Source organism: Leuresthes tenuis, unplaced genomic scaffold (genome assembly GCF_036924035.1).
Source record: "Leuresthes tenuis unplaced genomic scaffold, fLeuTen1.0.hap1 SCAF_2, whole genome shotgun sequence".
Classification (NCBI taxonomy): domain Eukaryota; kingdom Metazoa; phylum Chordata; class Actinopteri; order Atheriniformes; family Atherinopsidae; genus Leuresthes; species Leuresthes tenuis.
In genome coordinates this window covers 35444790-35469665 of record NW_027325356.1, presented here as the reverse complement: position 1 = coordinate 35469665, position 24876 = coordinate 35444790, and the positions used below count along the sequence as shown (strand labels likewise).

Genomic DNA, 24876 nt, shown 5'->3' with positions numbered 1-24876 from the left:
TTAAATAGTCACTCTCACCACAGTGAGCACATGTTGACTGCTTCCCTGTTTTTTGGGGAACCGTAGGACAAATCAGAGCAATTGGCTGTGGTCTCATGGCACTTATATCAGATGTTGATGGTTAAAAAGTGTCACTGAGGGTCCTGACCAAGCGTCTGTGTGTGACAGAATGGATTGGTAACACACGAGTGTGCGCTGTGAAGCTCAAACATGCAACAGGAGGAGAAAGAAGAGGACCAGATTTTTGACTGGAGGAGGCCTCGACAATGACTGACAAGGAAACAATATCGTTGGCGAAAAAAATTATTTTATTGATCAAACTGCCAATGTACATGGATGTGTTTAAGAATATGACATCTAAAAGTGGCATTACATGAATACTGTGCTTGGCATGAAAACATATGACTGTAGAGTAAACATTGACTTGTTCGTATAGTTTCTGATATTACAAATGTCTTCAGCTGTGTCAGAAGAGTTTAGTAGATTTTTAAAGATAAATTGGAAATTGACCAAAGGCACCCAAATGCAACAATCTTCTTTCATATAAACCCAAAGAGATGACTCATACTGCTGACATTTTAAGCTAAAGTTGATCAAGGTAAATCAGTTCTGTTTATCCAAGGATGCACTCGTGCGTGTTCTAAAAGTTGACCTATAACCAAGAAAAACAACTTCTGCTGTACTGTGTGAACACAAAGGGGTGCCATTTACAACTCTGCGTGGAAGTTACACATAGTTCAGATGGAGAACAGCAACTGAACTGAACTGTGATCTCTGTATAAAATGAACCAGCATCAACATCCCATCCAAATACTCGACAAAAACCACACATAGCCTGAATAATCATTTTGGCAAAATGTGAAATGTATCATTCTAAAGTTTCTACGAAACTCAAGTTTGTGTCCCATCACGACTCAGTGAATGTAAAGAATCATGTGTTCTCTCCTACTTTGTGTTGGTGTTTATGATCCTTTTAGATTTTAGATTTTAGTGATGCGCTCACAGAACAAAGAGTTTGCACTATGGTATTCAAAATGTATACATGGGCACAAGGGCAGAAGATTGATTTTTAAATTGGATTTTAAGTGTGACAAAGACGGACCTCTTTACATGCATACAGCACTGACAGTTTCCACAGGCATCTAAATTTATTAGGTGCCAAGTGGCATCTGAGTAGTAGCAACACCAATTATTTCTTTAAAAAATAAGTACAATTGTTCTTGTGCACATAGTTGCTTTCATCATTGGCTTTTCATTATAAAAAAGCGTGCCTCTATATGAACTACTAATCCCAATATGTATGGAAATTACCAGTGTTGAAAAAAATGTTAGATTAGTACGCTCTTATTAAGCAAGCATAATGGAATCACTTTGCTCTCAAATAAAGCAATCACACATCTCCTAAATTAAACATCTAACATGAAGGCAGCACGGAGGAAGAACAAGCGCCGCTTTCCACACTGATGTGATTGGTATGCATTAGAATGAGGCCAACCCTGTTAACGAACAACACGTTTTCCTGTGACAACTGTGAGCAGCAGGGTGTGAATTGTCAAAGGCAGAGGTCTTATTAACAAGTACACAGATATAAGAAGGGATGTGAGGAGGAAGGGGAGATTGTGTATCACACCACACACCAGCTCAGTGGTCAAACTACCTGTTCAGCTCTACCCTTTTAATTACCTCCTCTTCTTTCAAAGAAGAAAAAGAAAATAAGGATTTCAGGTCATTGCAAATTTGGGTTCTGATTTGTTATTTCTCTGGCCCTCTAAAACACAAGCCTTTTCAGCTCCTTACACCTCCTACTCGTCTTTTCTTTTGTCTTACCACAAAGCCCGAGTTTGATATGCAACTGCTTCCTGAGCCCCCACCCCTCTCCCAAACTGTTTCAGATTGCAGTGGGGGATCGGTGCAGTTGTCAGCCTGCTGCAATTTCCTCGCCAGTTACATTATTCATGTTTGTTTGTGCGTGAGAGCGAGAAGAGTGAAAAGGTTGAGACTGCCGTTGATGAGAGTCACGAAGCAAACGGAAAGAAAAACATGTCAGCAATCACAACAACAACAATGTCACCAATATCACTGGGAACCAGTTCTGACCTCCAATTTACAGCAAAACATGTTTAGGCGGGAAACTTAATGGACACAATTATCCTTCTTTTTCTTTCAAAGGGTAACAAGCAACATTTATCACAGCAGCCAACAGTATGAACATTTACACAACACTAGAAAAAAGGCCAAAACCTGAACTTTTGAAAAACACGTAAACATGCTGGTTTGACCGCAACTGTAAAAAAAAGAAATCGTGACTGTCAAAGCCAGACTAACACATCCAGATAATTTGGTTGGGGGTTGACTCACTCCAGCATGTAGACTCTTAAGAACACTTAAATGAGCCTAGGTGCCACACACATGTTCCCAAAGTTCCACGTTTTCTTTTTTTATTTGTAAAAACAAATATCTGTCAGCACAGCTGAATTTCCAATAAAGCTGCTTTTAATAACATTTTGTTCTGTTACTTTGGTCGGATGGTGAAAGATGTGGTGAAAATCAGCCCAGTCAACTCTGTCTAGTGTGTCTTTATTTCCAACTTTTGGGCACAGCATTTGAGTTCAAGACAAATTTCCTCAAGCTGACAATAAAGTTTATTGCATTTTGTTGTATCTTGTATGTCAAGTCGCTGTCTCTTAAAGCAATGAGTTTGCTCTAATTGCCCTGACTCTATAACCACAGCACTTTCTGCCCAAATCACCATTTGCCTAACTAAAAGGCAGCATCTGTGCAGTGAATTCAGCTGTACTTACATATGTACGACGACCTCCCACAGAGAAAGCTTGAAGTGGAAAAATGTCTTGAATGTTTTCTCAGGCAGTCCACAGAGTTTGTGGAGTCTAAAATGCTTTGGTAAATATTTCAAATCCCCTCCTGTGCACATATAGTGGGACAAGGACAGTGGTCAAATTAAATGTTCAAACTCCAGCTGTAGCTCAACTCAACCGTGCATGTAACTGTGCTCAATGTGTGCCCGGCTGAGTTGAGCTAATGGTCAAACTTTTTCAGTGGTCATTTTCTTCTTAAACATACCGACTTGTGACCGACTATCACATGCATATCTTAGCTGGGTAACATTTTAGCTTTTAGCTTGATAGCTGCAACAGTTGGATCACCAAGCTCCGAATAATAAATAACTCTAAGCTGCTTAATTTAATCTTTGTATTTTGCCGTCAGTTTCATATTGAAACAGGCCTGCAAAAAATTATACGCCCATTTTCATGAAATGAAAAAATATGGTTGAAAGCTTACGAAAGGGTTTCGTCTCGCACAACAACTGTCTGTCTGCCCAGCATGGTGTCACATCTGGAGAATCGTCTGACCACCTCAGGTCGCAGTGAGAAAGGGTGTCGGGGCACAACTTGGACTGGTGGAATTAGTGAACAAACATCTCAACCTTTCCTTTCCTTGCCTTGCCTTGCCTAGTCTGTGGTTTTTAAGATGGACAAAACAATATTTCCACCTCAAAACTCGCCATTTCCAGCATGCAAGTTGCAGCATGGTTGTTGGACCTTTTTAAAAGCGTAACGCACAGATAAGAGGAAGAGATGGGCAGCTGGCTCATCCCCCTAGACGACATACAGCAAGTCAGATATTGTTAAAAGCCCCCTGTAGAGCGAGCACAGATCTGTATGAGAATGATTTTGTTCGTGAAGGAAACAGTTTGTTGGTCTTTAAAATTGCTAAGATCTCAGTCATCTTCAATTGGATCTAAATCATTTCTTAAAAAATACATCTGGGTATTTATAAACTCACCACAGGTCTTCAGTTTTATTTCTCTAAATCTATAGGGTATCTAACCTATTGCTTCAGTGCTAATCAATACAAATTGGAGTCTTTAATACCAAATATGTACAACCCTATGACTATTTCTGACTGAAACAAGTCAGAACTGCAGTAACAATATGACCAAAGCCATCATTTTTGCAAAGAGTATCTTCTTTTTCTGTCCCCATTTTCTTTGACACAGAGGAAGTCAGTCATAAATGATGTCACTCCAACAACTACTTCAAACCCTTCACTAACTACAATACTGCAGCTCCCAACTCTAATGGCCCACTGCTTTGACACCATAGTCCCACAAATCATGCGTTTCAAAAACTAAAAATTAACAATCACAGCTGGGTGCAGTGTGGAGAGGAAATAGTGGAGCAGTGAGGATTCAGTGCTTTCACGCCTCCCCTCTCTGTCTCCTCTCTGGCCTTTGCTGGGCTGGTTCTGGTGACCCTGTTCCTGCTACTGGGTCACGTTGGGATCTGATGAGCTCTTGGCACCTTTCTTGCGCTTCTTCTTGAGCCGGTACACGTAGAAGGTTTTGTTCTGGAATGTTTTGTTGAATAGCGCTGTGTAAGCTGTGCCATCTGTCTTGATGGCCTCACAAAATCTGGGGTGGGCAGCAGGGACAAGGTCAGGGTTGTTCTCTCCAGGCCCGTCCATGATCTGATGAGAGAGCGAGTACATCATATAGATGGCATGAAGAATGACAGAAGGCGTGTAAGTTGTGGTTATCATCAAAGCTGTATTTCTAATCAAAGAATCATCAACACATGAGAGAAAGATCAGCTAAGAGGGTCATCAGCAGCTTCCCATCAGCTCTGATTTCACTTAAAGATCCTTCAAGCTGCAATGCTTATCTTAAAAGATTAAGAACCAGAAAATGTGAAGATGCTTCATGCAGTACTTGATCTACACATGGAGGTGGTGAGTTGATTGACTACTATTCTTAGAGCTAGAGCAATGAAATCTAGAAAATGTCTTCTATATTGATTATTTGGTTTTAAGTCTTGATGTAAATCATAATGCTTAAACTGTTGCACAGCCAGAATAATGCTGCTTTTTCTTCTTCTCTCCAAACCTGGATTATCAGGTGATATAAAAAAAAGCTTAAATCTTTATTCCACATAAACACCGTGTAATTTACAGTCTGCAACAGTAACAGATATGGGCATGTATACACTGTATAAATATATATAAAAGAAAGAAGAAGAAAGGTGAAAAGAAAAAAGTTTATTTTTTGAAAGAAAAAGGGAGTCAGAGACGAAAAGTAAATTAAAGCCAGAATGAGAAGAAGAAAGGGAGAGACAGCAACATCAACTTCCAGCATTGCTTCAATAAAGCTGTCTAGATGTCAGAAGCCGTGTGTACTGTGTGACATTTACAGCGTCACAAACACAGACACACACACCAACTTCAGTGTTTCATGTGTCTTACACCACACCGGGCCTGACTGAAGCTTGTCTCGCCTCTAGTAATCCAAAGGCAAGCCACATCCAACGTGAAAATGAAGAGAAAATGGGGGGAGGAGGTGGTGGGGGATGAGAGTGACAGCGAGAGAGTGAGAGACGGCAACGCGCAGATAAGAAGTGAGACTATTGATCTCTCTGCGGAGACTGAGAGCTTTCGCCGAGCCACAGAAGTTGACAGAGGGGACAGCACATGCAGTCCAACGCACACACACACACTCACAAGCAGCCAGTCACCATGCGTCACATTAGATAAAAGCCACCCACATGTCCGTTGGCCAGGTCGAGCAGGTCCCGCAGTCTGCAGCCTCGCCTGTGCCTCCGCTCATAGCAGATGCTGTTCTCCAACACCACGTAGTCGGCCCCCACCGCCCTCAGGATGTCGTACACTTCCTCTGGGGCCCGGCGAGCATACACCTGATACACCTGCTCACACACACAAACATAATAAAGAATGGCTTTATTTGAGTTTATCAAGCTTGTTCATTACCTTAATGCCTTTGTTGGTAAGAGAAAACTCCTCTTCAGTCACTTTAATTTCAAGTTGATTTTCAAGTCAAATGTGAAACAATACACAAAGAAACTAAACCAGTGAGAAATTTAAAAAAAAATAAATAAATATTAACTTAACAAGAGATGTCTACACACTGAACAAAGAAGACGTTGGAGTGCCATGCCCCATGCAGCATTAACCCTTGAGAAGTTTTTTCATTGAAAGAAAAAGATAAAAGTTTTCAGGGAAAGAGATGGGGATTGGGAACTGCTTGAGTGGAATTTAAGGTCATTTCCAGGCCTAATGAGGAAGTGACAGAATCTGATCAGACAACCAGCTGACAGGTGACTATCACAAGTTTATTCTTCCATTTGTTTTCCATTCCCGCTTTATCCATTCCAGGGTTGTGGGAATACTGAAACCATCAGGCAAAGACAGGACACACCCTGGACAGGTCACTGGTCTATCACAGGGCGCCATCGACATTTTATTGTATACATTTATTTAAAAACACTTTCAAACCAAGAGCTTGCAAATAAAAAATAAATAGTTAATGATTTTGCACAAATCTAAGAGCGGCTCGTTTAAAATGTTTTATCTATTTTATGTGCACATAGACTGTTTTATGTGCATTCGTGGTGAACGGCTTCCTGTGAAGGACATTGGCAATTTCACTGTATCTTGTGTGTAGTGACAATAAAGGCATCTTATCTTATCTTTATCTTTGTATTAAAACATAAAGAGGCAGAGGGTGTCTAGCCATCATTTCCTGGAAAGGACTGGAGCTGGAATGTGACAGCATACACGAGGGTGAAGACAGACAGCACGTTTCCTACTCACTCTGAGCAGAGCTGGCATAATGCGGCCACAGTTTTCAGATAGCATGCTGACACTGCAGAAGTCATGACTTGTAACTATGTCACTCCGTAGACTTGGTGGAGCTACTGTTCCACTCTGCTGGCTCTGTAACACTTTTGCTCTGTAACTATGGCCACTTCATTCGGTCCTGTACCATAAGAAGTGAAAGACACTGCTGCCTTCATCAGGATCCACAGACAGCCACAGCATCCTCCAGGAGCACATAAACAACATCGACATCACGGCCAGCCCACAGAGCTCTGCTGTAAAGGTCACAGTTCAATGTAGACTTGGACAACAGAATCAAAGATTCAAACCTCTCCAGTTCCAAGAATCAGGATGTCTCATTAATAAAACAAAATTAAAAAAACAGAACAGACGAGACACAAAAGTTCCAAAGTGATGGAAAGCAGAAGTATGGAGGAACTGATGAAGCACCTACGACCCCCAACTATTCCAGACCCTCAGCAAAATACTGTGGAGGTTCTGTCCGAGTTTGACACAAAGTGTACAATGTTTTTGTTTGGTGGTGTATAAAGTCATTTCATCTTCCATGTAATCTCATTTCAATCTGGAAAAAGACGGCTGCTCAAACCCACTGCCTCAGTTACACAGACTGAAAGATCTCTGACAGACCAAGGCAGTCCGCAGAAAAGGAGAAGTCATAGAGAGAGTACTACTAACAAACAAACTGGTTTAAAAGCTCAAATGACTTTTCCAAATAAAAGCATTCTTGGTGTTTAGTTATATCTCTAAGTTCTCTGCTAGATGGAGTCATCCTGTCAAACTGCTTTGAAGCCAAATATTAGATATATTGTATTTTCTGTGACATCCATCTGCAAACAAGGGCTAAACATTAACATGCCCGAAGTACTACTATGGCTAGTAAAACAGTGATAATCAAGAAGTGTCTGGAAAAAAAAAAAAAAAAAACATTGAGTGGATCGCCACCCTACAGGATCTGTATGAAAGGGAAAAATTAACCTTCTCCTTAAGACTGTAGCAATTCATTTCACAAATAAAAGATGAAATAAAAAGATAAAATGGCGCTGCTCGAGCTGCGGTAGCTCTGAACATCTTGCATATTCTTGATATTTTCTAACAAGCTTTTTTTTCTGTCCAGACACTGTTTTTCTAAAATGGATTTTCTGAAATGTGAGATCACTGTCATTTAAAATGGACATGCCTGAATCCACAGACTCAGCAGGAGCATGAGGAAGGCAGTATTATTTCCACCTTTCAGACAATACGAGCAGTGAAGCAGGGGGGGTTCACAGTGCTTGTTACAACAGATTGTATAATGCCGAAGGTGTCACTGAGAAGAAGCACCTTTCACTGCAGACGGTGAGTTTCGGTCCACGCTGTCTGTTCAGAGGATTAACCTTTTTTACCTGCTGACACCATGTGTGACATCATCAGCTAAATTCCATTCACTGTAATCTCTGAAGATTTCAACCACACCTCTCTCTGCTGCACTTAAACATTTTAAGTTCATCACCTGGTTTTTATTTTCTTTTTAATTAGTTATCCATCTATAACGATAACAAATCTAAAACAAGAAGAATTACTGAATGTTCATCCAAATGAGTATTATTGTTAATCAAGTTACAATATTTATTCTAATCTGTCAAATTATTTGACATATGTGGTTTGACAAAAGTCTGTAAAGAGCATGCCTTCCACAGATATTTCATAGAAGAAAGCTGCCATTTTTAGCCCTGATGGCTGAATGGACTGAGTTTAACATGGAATCTGGATTATTCTTACCTGACACAGCGAGGTGTGTCCTTCTTCTCATCAAAAGGCTGAGGAATTGGTAGAAGTAACCCCTTAGATGTTTATTTGGTCTGATAGTTTGTTAACTGTTTTGTGTTACTCATGGTGATTATTTTGTATTAAAATAAAGTGCGTTGTAGGGTATGTGCATTTATTCAGAAGCGAGAAGCACAGCTAAACAGTGCGACCATTTCTTTTTTCCCTGTTTTGAATCATTTTCTAAAGACATGCAAATTAAACCCCAAAAAAGAACTGGGAGTCTCATTACAGTACAAATCATGGGAAATGCACTTATGCAGTTTCCCTCCTTAAATACAGACACACACAGACACACATATAGCTTCCAAAGTCTGCACCAGTGTCGTGGATCATAAATGAGCTCCATGCCAGGCTCTGGCCTCGCCAGCGGCTCAGCATGGCTCACTTCCCGCTGGGATGCAAAACATAGGCTCAGCTGTCCAAGAGATGACCCACACATTATTTCCTGCTCATTGTGAGGAAGTCGAACTCAGACTGAAGCAGCAGACAAAAACTAATAACGGTAAAGCTAATTTCCTTCCTTCTGTGTGGTTTAGAGGAATAATCAGTGAGGATGCAATACTGAAAGTATTCACACAAAGAAAACCATTTTTGTGAAATAAGAAAATGATTTACTTTGTAGAATGAACAGAATAAACCTGAACCGCTGCAACACTCGGCTTTGTTAGAACAACCTGCTGCAGCTACACTAATAGAAACTAAAACCGACAGCATGTCTGGTTTACTTACTAAGACGGACTCAACTACAAGCGCCTGCATTCATCTTTCTTTTACTGTAACACAGCGTTTTTAGACTCCATTTTTCCTGCGCTATATTGATTCCTACTTAATGGACACACATAGTACTCAGTATATCTTCTGATCCGATATTCATTCACAAAAGCACTGCAGGTCATTGCATCAGCAGACTATTCGCTGGTTTCTCAGCCGAGACATTAGCACTGAGTTCACAGAGTTAGATGGATGGGGGAGGCAGTGAGGAGATCTGTCTGTGTAAAAAGCACTAACAGGTTCTGGAAAAAGTCAGACAACACCGACAGCTGAGTCATGGTTTCTTTAGTGTAACCATTATACCTGATGTCCTATATCTCCGACATCTGATATTCAGTATCAATGCACTTTTTTTAATAATTTGATACAAAATGCAAACTACGGAAACTTTCACTACAATGAAGAGAGGAAATATTGAGAATATAAAGAATAGATAGATAATGGCTCCCTGAGCTGTCCAGTTACAGAAATACAACAGGAACAAACATGAACATCTGATGTGGGCGCCACAAAAGTTAAGCAGAGGGAGAATGCACTTGCAAAAACAGAAAAATGTTTGTTTCACTGGCACCGTGTATGTGGACGGGGGGCAGAAAGAGGAGGAAAAAAAGGAAGAGTCGAACTTCTGGAAACGTTTGTATATCAGTAGCCATCAGTTTGGAGATCTGAATTCTGGAGGACACCAGTCTGCAGCTGCTAAATTGTAGCTAAATGCTGACGTAAACTGAAAAGAAATTAAATAAAATGCAGTTGCCTGCCTATTACTTCTATTGTACTCTGGTCACATGGCACAGTCATCGGATGCAGCGTGCCACCTTGCTTCTTTCTAACACCAACCATCACATTTCGGTATCACTAAACAAAAACATCTGGTATGTCACTTCATTCCATTACATAATTATATTAAAGGGATCTCTTTCTTTTCTTATTTATCATGTTCTTCCACACAAACAAACCCATCTGGTGATCAAACATAGCTCTGGCTTCAAGAGGAAGTATCAAGTATGTAAGACAATGGGTAAACTTGAACTTTTCATCATGCTTCCACGATGACACCATTTGCAATCACACCCAGTTTAAAGCCAGCTTCTGCCTCAGCACCCCCCATATTCCACTAATTGTGTTTGTCCTATCTTGCAGTCTTTTTGTTAGTTTTCACAATTCTTTATGTGTAATGTTAGCCAGCAGACAGCAGTACCTGTCTCGTCCGCTCCCGCAGGTCTTTATCTTCATAATGTGGGTGGTTGGTGAGAACTCTGCCTGTGCACAGCTTGATGCCAGCCAGGAGCTGCATGCTTCCAGCAAACACTGCCTGCTTGGGGGTCTTTGTGCTGTGGACAAACAGAGAATGGAGAGAGAAAAGAACACATCATTCACCTCTATAAATACTCTGATTATATAAGGCAGAGCTGGGCATTTGCTAAAAAATTTGAGTGTAAAAAAATAAAAATAGGTAAAAGAACAACCGAAAGGAGAAGGGATAAGATGAAAAAGTTTGGAGACTATTCACAGATGCATCATCAAAAAACTTTGATTGAATTGCACTTCAGTTTATTTTCTACATTTGCTATTCAGCTCACGTCTTTGCTTTATGATCTGCTGCGATAATCGGGACACATTGATGTCATTTAAAAGTTTCTTTAACAAGTGTGGCTTCAAGGAAAGTAGTTATCTAAATCAAGAGCAAACACAGATGCAATATTTCTGCAAGCAAATCAAATAATAAAACAGAGCAATATGTGGCACAGAAATGTCTAGAGACCCCAAGTATAAGCACCAAGAAGCTGAGGTGTGTTAAGACAATCTTGTTTGCATGTGTGTGTTTTAACCAAACATGACTGGTCTGTATGTTGTGAACCCAGACAGAGATCCACATATCTCTGTAATATGTGGGGGTGCGCTCAAACAACAATGGAGATTCTTGTTTTTTTTAAGAATTTTTTTAAAGATTCTGAATCAATTTACAGTTCCATAAATATAACACACATATATAAATGATATAACAAATGTTGTCCATTTGTCCAACTCTTATGCTAGCTTACATATTGATGGTGTCGGGACAGCAGATTCACTGCTGGCAAAGGCAGCTCCAAGAGCTGGTAGTTTAATTAATCAAACCCTCTCTCCATCTGACCCGCGCACACGCACACACACACACACACACACACACACACACGCACACACACACACACACACGTCAGCTTCTCTTTTTCGTGCAGGGACACCAAATCAATACATGAACAAGTGCAGGAGGAATTCTTGTTGCTTTAAATTTTTTACCAACTTAGTCAATCTACAAGATTTTGGAACAGACCCTTATGGTAACTTTTCTTTTTAATAAAGTGTGTATATATATATATAACCATCTCCACAGCAGACACAGTGAAGGGAAATTTAAATGTGTGATATCAAAAGAATCCCAACACGCAGTATGACTTTATGAGTCTATGTAACACATTCCCTTCCTATCTTTAACAGTAAGCTAAAAAATGTTCTGCTTTGATAAAGTTCATAGTAAGAGTTAGGTAACCCTGAGCCATCCGTTTAGCTACAGTCACCACCGATATTATTTAACAATGAGGGCCGAATCATTTTGCCGGCGACTCTGCTGCTACTGACCTCGGCTGCTGGGAATGGTAAATCAGCTGTACTTTTGTAGCACTTTTCTAGTCTAGCGGACCACTCAAAGTGCTTTTACACTACAAGCCAAATTCACCCATTCACACACACGCACATGCACACACACACACTCATACAGCAAGTTTTAGTTTACAGACTTCACAGTACTGTTTTGTTTTGTTAGTTTTTTTTTTTAAATCACACACAACATGGGCAACATGGGGTTCAGTGCCTTTCCCAAGGACACTTTGACATTTGGGAGCTGGGAGTTGAACCGCCGACCTTCCAACTACTGCCCTTCCTCCTGAGCTACAGCTGAGAGACCTTCCATAATGCACTGAGAACCTCTCCTCACTCTGCTCCCTTTGTTTTTCATTTGTGTACATACAATTATTTCTGTAATTAACATAGTCGTTCCCTTTCTCCTTTCCCTAACAGGTATCCTTGTCCTAGTGCTTTGTCTACTTCTCTGTCCACTCTCCCCGAGTCTGGTCCTGCTGAAGGTCTCTCCCTGTTGCCTGCTGACATGGTAAATGGTAAATGGTAAATGGACTTGTACTTGTATAGCGCTTTTCTAGTCTAGCTGACCACTCAAAGCGCTTCACTACATGCCGCATTCACCCCACTCACACACATTCATACAGCACGTCTTAGGATATAACTACGTGCTTTCTAAGCATTCACACACATTCATACCCCCAATGATACACTGGGGGAGCAACGTGGGGTTCAGTGTCTTGCCCAAGGACGCTTCGACATGTATCCTGGGGAAGCCAGAGTCGAACCACCGACCTTCCGATTGGTGGGCGACTGCTCTTCCTCCATGCATGCTAATGGAAAGGGATTGAATGTAAGAGAAGAATCAATGCAATCTGTTAGTTTCCTAAGCACAGCTACTTTTTAAAAAGCAGCCTAATTATACTGAGGAGGACTGAACTGTATTAAACTGAATGGACTGGATTATTGAATTAGACTCCAACTTTTTTTTTTCACTATAAAATGCCAGAGAATAGGAACATATTAATAAAATGTATTAACTCCTATACGTAAATAATGTGTGTTGATATAATCGCATGGTGTTTGGTAACTTCACCTGATTGAACCATGACAGAGGGTTTAACATTCATATACACACCAGTGCTGGTGTGCAGGGTCTGTAACATTACTCATCTGAGTAGCTGTTTTTCTTCATGGTTACTTCAAATGCATAAAACATCTAATTTGTTTTACATGGACATTTTGTTCCACCTGCAAAGAGTTAAGATTCATGCATCACCAGAGCTAAGTGATTCTGAGTGGTAATCACGATGATGACTAATGGTGAGATTCAAAGAGTGATTAGGAGTGTTATTATAGGCCACATATACAAGACCAGACATTCTCCACTCAAGTCTTATTTCTGATTGAAAGGTGTGTAGTTCAGTCAAGGACATTGCACTAGTCTGAGTTTCTCTGAACTACCACTGGACACACACACACAAGCACAGATCAGAGACACTGCACCTTACTTATTCATGGAGGAGGACAAATGCTTCTAACTTAGATTATTTAAAGCATGACAAGGAACGGGGGCCAGACAAGAGGGAAGGAAGAAAATTGATTTTCATTGAAAGATTGATAGACAAATTAGTAGTGGCACATGTTTCCTAAGAATGGATTGGAAGTGATTTGTTTTAATTACACAGACAGATGGACACAGATCCACAAAACAAGAGAAGGAAAAAGACTGAAACCCCATTAATGCTGGACCAGAATTTACAGGAGATACATTGTGAGTTAGTAACTTAACCTTTTTTCTAGACAGAATGAACAAATGCGATTGGCCTTGCCATAAAAATGGCAGAATGGGTTATAAGTACAAGCACTTAAAATAAGCACACTTTATAGCTTTTTAATAATCTCTCCTTTCCAAGTGAAAAAAGGCCAGAATCTTCTCAGATGCCAGCTTAAACCCTTTAATGGTTCTTCTTACAAGACTTTAAACCATGTTGCAACAGTTGTAGTCTGCATCCATCATTTTACTGAAAAAGACGCACGCACGCACGCCCCCCCCCCCCCCCACACACACACACACACACACACACACACACACATAAGATTATCTGCTTGTCTCTTTAGCATTTAAAAAATTACTCTAGAAAAGATGTTGCGGCTAAATATTCTTATTCATTTTATTAGTACTGCGGCATTATCGATTAAACTCTGCCCTCTTATATGGATCATAGGAATCTGGACAAATAGATCTATCAAAATACAATACAATAAATTTAGAAATTAGAATGGCTCTTAAAATGGACTCGTGAGCAAAAGGTCATTTTGTTGTAAAAACCTCTTTTTTGATAATAACCTCTATATGGAAAGCAAACACAGAATTTTCTACACATTATCAGTTATATGTGCAATAAGCCAGCAACTTGTCAGCTGCCTGTTGCCAAAGTATTTTTGGGTTAATTATCATTAAAGATGCAAAGCAGAAGGGGGAGCATTTTACTGAATAATGAAGAGCTACTTCAAGGTAAGGGTGAACTTCTTTAATTGCAGAAACCTTCAGTCTAGACAGGATTTGATGCTGAGAGCGCTCATCTTTGCTTAAAATAACCATCTGACTTATGTCACCTTCACGCTCATGTTCTCTCTCCCATTATCAGGATGCTACTTTGCTAAGTGATCTTCACCTGGAAACTTCAGGCACAGCCACAAGGGAAGAATGTTTCCGTGGAGACACCGATGTTCAAGATAATTTGGCAGATTATGATTGTTTTGGTCCTGTTTTTTGTCCCTTCAATGTCAGAAAACTACAAAGTAGGATTTATCAAAAAAAGAAAAAGTTTTTCATCCCACACTATCCATGAATGAGCACAGCTTTTATAGAAATACTACAGAAAACACCATTTCAAAAACATATCTTTTTATAAAAGAGTCAACTGTTCAAAGTACTTCTTTGCACGCTGAAGCACTGCCAACTCAATGACTCAATGCTTACATGGCCCAACAAGAAACATTATTATGCCCAACAAAATTAAGACCTTACCAGTTTTTTAAGGCAAATTCAATGCACCCCCCATGCACAGATAAATATCAGTCACTGCTATTGACTGTTGTTATCCTATTTGCTGATGTGTTGATTGTTATCGACAAGCTGAATATCAACTGATACCAATCATAGGCTGATACATCTATACATCTCTCATAGAGTTCCTTGAAATGCGATGCATTGGTTTACAGTAAGGAAAACATTCAAGCCAAAATGTCTGTGCTCTCTACTTGCTCTCTATCGTGGAAGTTGATGCTGAGGTGCATGTCAGGGTGGCAAAATGATTTTGTCAGCTGTGGTGTGTTCCCATAGAAGCGCTGCTCTACCTCACACTGTATGATAAAACCAAAAGTATTTTGTGATTTGAATTTATATTAAAATAAAACAAGCATTTCTTTTGAAATTATATCCTAACTGTTAAACCAACAACACCATTAGGTGATCAAATCTATTGTGTTTTACTTTGAGCTAGAATTTCGTTGCCTAGACCCAACCAACATTATGCATAGAGGCCTGATTCTGCTCATGGTCCAAGTGGTCGTCACTGACAAATAACTAGTTTTCTTGTGCAAGCGGACCTGATATATAAACTAAATTTTTTTCACTTAGATATGCTGACTTGAACAGGGGAGCCTCTTCCTTCTCTGATTGGCTCTCCATGCTGAGTAGTCAGATGAGCCTCCTGAATCTGCAGCAAAACTGCTGTCAAAGCTCTCATTAATAATTTCCACTGCAGCCTTCATAATTCTCAAAAGCACACTGAATATCTTAACCCAGAGGGGTGGGAGTGATTGGACATGCGTGAGATGGGGGTGTAGGAAAAAGAAAACATGCCCAGGAATGTTTAAAAATATATATATTACACAAGACTACTGAACATCAGATTCACAGCAGTGTAGTGCTGTCAGAAAGCTTCTGTATTTGGTGGAATATGTATGATGAGTGCCGTTTCATGGGAGAAAACTAAAAGAAGAGCCGACCGCATGGTTGTGTGTATTTCTGACTCACGTGGAGTCATGAAATTGACATCAAAATCAAAGTCTTATTGCAATTGTAACTTCCAAACTCTTAACATGCAGAATGAAAGACATCAAAGCCCCTGAGTGTGAAACATGCTGTGAGCTTTGTTCGCTTCTCTGGCAGCAGCCTGCAGTGACCTGCAGCGAGCAGGGTGGCGACAGCGCTGAGCCCTGTCTGTCCTCGAATCAGCAGTGTATATCAAACTTGTGCCTGAGCTTAAGCTACTCCTCTCTGTGCTGTACCTGTTAACAAATTCAAAGCCTCAAATGCACTGTGCCTAACACTGAGTTCATATCAAGCAGAAAAGCAAATAACTACAAAATAATTTTTTAGCAGCACTGCTTTCATGAAAACACAACTGTGCAAATGTGAATCTGACAAAAGGAAGAAGAAGTGGGTTCAGGAAGAAACAGGGCTCCAGTGGAACTTCAAATCTGCACTATAAAAACTATAACTCAGACTTGGAGGCAGTTGAACAACGAGCCATTCCTATTGATTTGTTGGCTGTCCATTTAGAATAGAGCATCAGCCTACAGCTGAGCCACTGCTGTTATCAATGAGAAACGTGTGAGTTACGGTTATGTGAATTACAGATAAACTCTTCCAAGCTATCGTCATGTTATCCTACAACTTAGTTCCTTTAATCTGTAAAGACACAGCTTATTAAAGAATGTCAAGAGAATTATGATAATCCCCTCATCAACCTGTTTTAACTCACATTTCTGTTCTGTTAAGAGCCAAGGGCACAAATCATTAGCTTATATGAGGACCGTTTTACCACTGATCTAATAATCTAATCTCAAAATCCATTTTATCAAACATCTCCATCCTCTCCCTAATCTAATCCTCATTCTGACTTGAAATATTGTAAAAATGAGACATTTGAGAAGAAATGAGAAAATCCTCACTGAAGACATTTCAGCCTTTCTGAATCAATCTATATTTTTTCTTCTCATTTCAATAAAGATCCAAATTACATCCCCTGCAGCTAGAATTACCACAATGAGTCCCGAACAGCTTTACATAAACACACCAGCTGGTCATAAAATATAATGTCTGCTATTTGCATGAATCTGTCCTTGTTCTTATTATTAAACGGCCTGAGAATCCACCATCAACCTTTCATATAAAACTAAACAGCCTCAGTTTCAGTTACCTGGAGAATGAAATGTAATATGAGCCCCCTTCCTCATTTTAACACTTTCATCTGGAATGTAATTAGCACAGCAGCAAGAAGCTTAGCGCTCCACCCTGCTCTCAGCTCCAACCAAGTTAAGTGATAGGCAGCCCCCCTAATCCTCAGAGCCTGATGGGATTAGCTGTGGAGAGAAGGGAACTTATGTCACACACACACACACACAGATAAATTCACAATCCAGACCTCTCTTCCTTCACCATCTCAATATCCATCATCCTCTCTGTATGCCATTCCGTTTTCCGTCTTAATGGATTAGATCAAAATTAATTTCTTAAAAACTGTAAATGGTCCACTTAAAGTCATCACACTGATGATGATGGGATGGAAATAAGAAGCATTAAACTATCACTTATTCAGAGTGTGAGTAAACTACAGGGATCACCTACCAGAAGGACCTGAAGTGATTTGAATGTTGTGTGTTTTCGTCAATTATCAAAATGTGATGTGACGGTCTATGATCCTTCCAAAACAACCCATCAAATCATTTGAAGTTTGGTTCAATAAGACCTTCATAAGACCTTCTAAACATAAAGCTCGACTCATTTCTCACGTTAACGTCTGAATAAAGTTCGGTGCTCAAAACTCAATCTAATCATTTTGGGATGTTTTTTTTTTTCCACTGAATGTTCAAATTACTTTAATAATTTTTAACAATTTTGTAACGTAAAGAGAAATATAAAATTTCAATATTTTTATAATATTTTTAATTTATCTAGAAATGATGTGGTCGGGCTTAATTAACACAGATCTGCTAAATGTTGTTTCATAGCTGAAAAGACACTTTAAAAAAAGGATTTGAAGAATATATTTTTCACCCAATTTTAAATTCCTTCAAAGGATTTGTATAAAATCTTTATTTCCTGTGCAACCTCATCACGGAGGTGTCGGGGGGGGGGGACTCAAAACCACATACAACAACAACAGTGCGAAGCCATTGAAAATCACAGCTCTATTTCTGCTCCCATCAGACTGATGCTCTCAATTGAAAGCGCAGCCCCAGAGACCCCGAGGTGGGTTAGAGCTCCGCCAACAGCTGGGTTCTTTCCAGCACCCCCATGTCTTATTCATGGTGACCCATCGGCTCTCATCACTCATCAGTCAGACTCCCCTACAAACAAGCACAGCTAGACACGCACACACATACACAGACTAATCAAGGACATCAGGCAAAGTGAAGCTTGATCTACCGAACAAGCTAATCAAATTTGCATCAATATAATGGGTGCCCTAGATTTGTGTGGGACAACATTTAAGCACGTGTGTATGTACCTAATCCAGGTCATGAGTTCCACAGTTTCTGGATCGTAGAACTCCCTCAGCTCCGATAACTCCTCCATCAGTTTAGGCCAGAACTAAGGCGGTGAAAGAAGAACAAAAGTTAAGGAAAACCTTGTGTTTGCTTTCATTTCACCAAACTAGAGAATTAATCTTACTGGTCCATCTTAAACAACTTCTCATAACTGCACTGAAGGTAACAGGGTATGAGGCAGCCATTTAGAATTCTCAGCAAACCAACTGCTGCATATAATTTTCCTCACCAACTTCAATTTGGGCCACCTGCCTTCTTTTACAGCATTTGTTATTGTTGATGCAAACTGACCCCAGGTCAGTAATCAGACTGCCAATACAGCAATGAACATCAACCATCAAGAAGATGGCATACCTTGTAATAAAGGCAACCGATCATCAGCAGAGGTGCACCGTATCTGACAAGCCTCAACTGCAAAAAGAGAGGAAACAAACAACTATAATGAATTTAAATAATATGAATCTTTGTAAGGTAGACTAAATCTGAGAGTCGAGAAGATGAGTACAAATCGAGATAACACAAAGAGAAGACACAGGGCAGCTTTGCTTCCAACTATCATTTATCTGATCCATTCTGCTGTCATGTTATGACCACACTGACACCTAGTGGCTTCACGAGAAATGTCCAGGGAAGAGGCGACATAATGATTCAGCTTCACATCAAACCAGGGAATCATCCATCATTTTTAATTGTATGCAGCATGTAATGTTATTATACAAGGTTGAAAACAGTTTCCCATTTACACATCCAACACAGAGTGAACAAAAAATTTGTATTCATAGGAAGTCATGTAAAGGAAAGTCAGTACCCTGTAGAGCTGAGCTCAATGAGGGGATTTTCATCAATAATAATACCAACCATATCGATTTGAGCAACCTCAATTCAATATGGTTGAATTTAGTTTTCACAGTTAAAAAGAACACAAGGAAAGCTAAACAGGTTGAGAGATTTGGGGCTGGAGGTGCAGTCATAAGCCCCTACCAGAGTTTTAGTGTTGCAACGTAGAATGTTGAAAAGCAGAGCCCACAACTCAGTCCCGCATACACCATAAGCTGCGACTGCACACATATGGCCGGTCCACAGATACTTCATTCTGGGAAACAGAAAAAGGGGAGAAAGAAACAATATTGAGGGGTCTTGGTGTCTCACCTTTAGCAAACAGTGTACAGAAAAAAGTCTCAGTTTTTAAATGACAGACAGGTTTTACAGCGACTCTCAGTTAAACAGAAAAGAAGTGGTTTCAAAGGGGCTAGATTTAACATCCTTAAACATAGTATTCTTTAAGTGCTGATCCAAAGTATGAGCTTTTGCATGCTTTCTACAACAGACTTCCAAACAAATTACAAGAAAATTAAACTGGCAGGTACAGTGAGGGAGGAAGAGCCAAAGAGAAATGCAGCCTAAATCTCAGTTCTTTTCTTTAATGCAAGGGGCTGTCTGACAGAAACAAATGGCTTTTTGCACTTTTGTCCTTTTCACTATTAATAAGCATTTTAGAGAAAGTGCTGACATCAGATGAGGTAGTTTTCCCCCTACCTGGCCTGTGCAGTGTTAAAACCTTCATTAGTGAGAGTTCAGTCAGTGTCTTAAAATGCCCACCATGACAGGAATTCAATGCATTTATTGTACTATAGCACATTCTATTATAGCTATTCCAAATCCTGCCCAGCACAAGTACTAAATATGCAATATTTCCATACAGAAAATAAATAAAAAAATTTCACCCCACTAAACTCAAAACCTTATTAATAGAAATGTGATCACATTCAGGGTCGCATTTTTCCATTGATTCCACACAACTTTTGCATCAAAATGTGGTTCAAACACCAAAATAACTGACTTGTTTGTCTGACGACTGCAATGCCTTTGGTCATATGTACATTGTACCGCTTCCAAACTAATGAAAAATTCATCAGAAAAAAATACCCATCAAAAAGAATGGGCTGAATGTTCAGAGCCAGGAGTTCATTGAAATTTAACATAGCTGGATGAAGCGGAAAACTACTTACAATTGTATTTTTCTCTAACCAACTGCGGCATCCATAGCTTTCACTCTAGTTAAATATTTTACTCCTCCAAAAGCAGTCTTGTTTCTGAAAATGTAACTCTGTAAACCAAAACTCAACTCTTTGTACTACAGGTTTCCAAATGACAGGAAAACACACATCAACCCTTATATCCAATACAAAATTAGAAAGGAGTATTTGAAGAAAACAAAGTGACAAAAAAATATACATGTAGTCACACTAGTGTGGGCTGGAAAGTCGTGTGGTGCTAAGAGTGGCAAAGCTGTAAACTTGGGGTTTATGTTTTTTCTCAAAATAGCAGTTCTTCAGAACAAAATTCTCTGTCTGAGCCAGATAGAATGTTGCAATATAAACATTTTAGCAGTTGGCAAAAGACAAGCAGTTTCAGATTCATCACTGCACTCTCTATAGCAGTGTTTCTCAATTCCGGTCCTCATGACCCACTGCCCAGCGTGTTTTTGATGTTTCCCTCCTCCACCACACCTGATTCAAATGAATGGCTCCTTATCAGGGCACTGCAGAGTTTGATCATGAGCTGAACTGCTCTATTGGAAGTGAATAGTCCAGTTCAAATCAAGCCACTAATGTAAACCGTTAAAAACACTTCATCGCCATTTTTGTGATGATTTCGAATGAGTAACTGTAGGTTCATTTTAAAAACAGGAAAAAGAATTGAAAAAAAAGATTTCCTCAGCACTCCTGACCGAGGAGGCGATTCTGCTTCCACGGTGTGTAAAAACAATGTAAACTGTATCTGCACAAGGCTTGGGAAACTTACTAATGGTGCTCACAATCAAAACCATTTGACAAATGAAAAAGTGAAAGTTTGGATTCAGCTCTGGGAATATTGTGCTTCACATAACAGAAGTGAAAAAGCAGAAAAAAGTGAATCAGTGACGTCGTGTGACACTTAGGAGCTTGTAGTAATGCAAAAAAACATGCAAATGTCTTAAGCCAATTATCAAAACTTTGTAAAAAAAAAAAGAAAAGCAACAAAAGGAGAGAAGTACGAATAGAGTTTGAGGAGGTTTTTTTTAAGGTTTTGCAAAGGCTGCAGAAAAGGAAAGCCAGCACTAAACTGTGTAAATACAGCTGCTTTTAAACCTATTGACTTACAGCTGCAGGTTTAAGCACAATCCAGACAAACATCTTGTAAAGTGACAGAGTTTTTTCAACCTTTTTGAGCCCCTGTTGTGGAGAATGTTCGCTAAATTAGACCTTAAAGTTTGGCTGAACTTCATTTTAATTTCAAGTCGGAGTTTGGGTGAAAATAGTCGCCGAGTCTCTCATAATAAAAGCGTCACTACACACACAAATGATTTTCAACCAATTATGTTCACTCTTTAATGAGATAACTACAGCCAGTTTTTTTTTTTTGTTTTTTTTTTTGGACAAGCCAGCTACTGCTGGTTGGCTTTCCTAGCTTGTTAGCTGGAGCCGATGAAATGTGACTCAAGTGTGACACAATTGACCTTCAATGTTTTTTCTGTTAAAAAAGGAAATTCCATTTTTATGTTCCTGCTGCCTGAAATCAAGGAGTCATTCTTTAAAAAAATGCTTAGAATATGGTTGAAACTGAAAAAAATGGCTTACCAAGAGATTTTAGTTAGTTTCTTGATAGCCCTTGTTTAGTACAAAGTACAACATGTATCAATGCTTTTGTGTTTTAAATTGTATAATATTAAACAATGTTGGCTAGAGTTTGAACCATCCATCTCATCCACCATTTCATCTACTTTATCTACTTTGAGTAATATCACTTTCTCAAAAAAGGCTCTGTGGGGATGAAGCTTACTGCTGAGGGCTGAAATGTATTTAAAGGGTACTTATGTTATTAAAGAAAAAGTTCATTTAAAAAGCTGCTATGACATGCTACAATTATATTCTAACCTCATAGTACTGAAAGCCAGGAGGCCATAGAGCAGTGTGTGCAACAGATTATAGGCCAAATCTGGACGAAAAGGATCCACTTGTCCATCTGCAGCTCCTTTCTTCTCCTCTGCTGAACCTCCTTTAGCCCTGCTGAGGGACAGAAGACAGTGATACAAAAAACAACAGTGGTACATAAAACATTATAGCGAGACGCTTGAGAGAAGAGACAGGGGGTGGGTGGATTTTCTATTATTCATACTATTCAGATTTAATTTGCTGTTTGCACACAAGTGGACATGTAATGATTCACAGCTGCAACCATTTCTGTCTCCAGAAGTCAGCACACAGACAAACAGGCAAAGGCCTGAAGGCAATGATGTTCCTCCCACGATTTGGCCTCCTGCGCTGAGTCAGATGGACACCATCTTCCATTTGAATATAAATCAAATCTGGCTCTTCCTACTACGCGAGGTGGGGTGAACTGGATTAAACTAATTCTTGAATTGGCAAATAGTGCTTTGTTCTATGAGGTTAGTATTCCAGCCATTCAACAGCAGAGGGTGAGTTGAAATGATAATGTGATTATTTCAATGCAGTCCCTCACCTTACACCGCAGGCAAATTAAGCTTTAAGAGGCAGCAGGTAGAATATTCTGTTTTCCGGAGCATGAATCAACATACAAAGCAAAGACACAGAGATGGTGATGACCAGATTAGGTTATATCCACTTGATAACCATCCTGCTCTCCTCTTCTAAGCTAAAAATCTTTTTATTTTCTGCAAGGTCTGACACTTTATATGTACATTCACTTCAATAACTCCTCTGACCATCAATTCACAATACCAGCTTTACTCTACCAACGCCCAGCGTCAATTTACAATCTGCAATCAACCCAACATGTGTGTCATTGGGCTGGTAGGAAGCCTGAGCACCTGAAGGTTGAACGCTGACCAATCGGTCAGCAGTCGCAACAGTTAATACAGCGTATAAGAGGTTTCAAACAAGGTGTCGCGGTTCCCACGTTTCCTGAAAGCAACGTGTCAGAGGGAACCCCTTCAGCTCGCTCTCACTGATGATCCAACACCCCTGTCACCTGAAGTTCAAAATTGGACTTAAATATTTAAAAAACAAATTACCCTGAAAGTCAGCACTTTCTGCAAAGAGCATCATTCAATAACTTCATTACAGTCTCAAAAGTGTCTCTTTGTGCAATTTAAGAACCACTGACTCCAAGCTCATCAGCAGCTGGACTCGAACGTAGGTTTTTATGAGGAACTGTCGCCCTTACCTGTATGATAAGGAACAACCCAAGAACCACCAAAGTCCAGGTCTGCCATGAACAGGGAACTGCTGCAACGCTAATGTCACTGCCTACAGTCAAGAAACATCTACTTTTCCATGGACTAAGAGGCTGCTGACAAAGAAATAAGTCTAAAATCGAAACATTCAAGCTCAATTGTGACCACATGAACAAAGAAGAAACCCTTTGGAGAAAATGTTTACAGTCCTATAAGACAAATAACTGAGTTGCCACAATGACCAATGAAACAAGTTACATCAATATTCGAATACTGAAAGAGTGAAACTGGCTAATGATGCCTTAATGACAACATTTATTGATTTAGTATTTCATGACAGAGGTTGATGCCTCTTTTCAATATTCTGTTGGGACATTTCATCTCAAACAAAGGTCACATTCTCCTCCTGCTAGATTCTCCCTTTTAACGGTCATATTTAGCCATGACATACCTCAGGTTCTTCAGTGCCGCCACCGCTAGAATGCCACTCAGCAGCAGCAGGGTGAAAATGTAGGGGTACAACAGCAGGGTACCAGCCAGGCGCTCCAGTGTGTCCAGGGGCAACAGGCCAAAGGCCTCCTCACACAGATACAGACTAGCATCAAAGTCCCTGTAGGAGGAGAGGTGAAATGAGGAAGAAAAGAGAGGGATGGCACGGGCAAGCGGGGGAGCACAATTAAAAAGCAGAGAAGCATGGATAAGAAAGGTGACAAAGGGAGAAGGGAGTAAACTTACTAGTTAGTCGCTTAAACCAACACAACATAATTTTTTTTTACATCTATAGTTTCTTTAGCTCATGTTCTTCAGGAACAAATATATGAATTAAAGAGGGGATGTGTTAAACTTACACAGACATGGAATACATTTATCGACAAATATGTGAAAATTCAAAATGCCATAATAAGCAGGTAAGAAGTATATAGTACAAATATTCAGCAACAAATATTCAGAAGCCTTGTGCATCATTCTGCACAATTAGCTTCAGGGGCTCCACAGCAGCCTTTGTGGTATAAGAGCCAGCCTTCTTTATTAGTTTGTTCAGCCTCTTTGCATCATTGAATCTGATGCTGCGGCCCGAAGAGATGGCTCCAAAAGAGAGTTGTACTCTCCATCAGAGAGAGGAGACATTTTGGTGCAGACACGGAAGAAACCAAGCTTCCTTAAAAAGTACAGTCTGGTCTGAAGTCCTCAACCAAGTGCACCTTTTCTCAGAAATAGTGTTTGGCTTATTTCTGGGTCTCCTAAAATCCACAATTGTCTCTTTTTTTCGT

The 24876-nt window shown here is 39.8% G+C and overlaps 1 protein-coding gene across 5 annotated transcripts in view; it reads right to left on the bottom strand.

The window, feature by feature from the left end:
• Positions 1-287: 287 nt before the first annotated feature.
• Positions 288-24876, bottom strand: part of dpy19l3 (dpy-19 like C-mannosyltransferase 3) — a 50382-nt gene continuing 25793 nt past the window's right edge. For 4 of the 5 annotated variants that reach the window (XM_072380987.1, XM_072380986.1, XM_072380988.1 and 1 more), the window contains 8 exons: positions 24057-24215; positions 22326-22457; positions 19390-19501; positions 18763-18819; positions 18369-18451; positions 10427-10559; positions 5559-5717; positions 288-4488 (listed from right to left, as the gene is read on the bottom strand). In XM_072380987.1, the coding sequence (XP_072237088.1) occupies positions 4285-4488; positions 5559-5717; positions 10427-10559; positions 18369-18451; positions 18763-18819; positions 19390-19501; positions 22326-22457; positions 24057-24215 (1039 nt within the window). In that variant the 3' untranslated portion in view covers positions 288-4284. The remainder of the gene's footprint in view (positions 4489-5558; positions 5718-10426; positions 10560-18368; positions 18452-18762; positions 18820-19389; positions 19502-22325; positions 22458-24056; positions 24216-24876) is intronic. The other variant, XM_072380985.1, reaches the window with a different exon arrangement.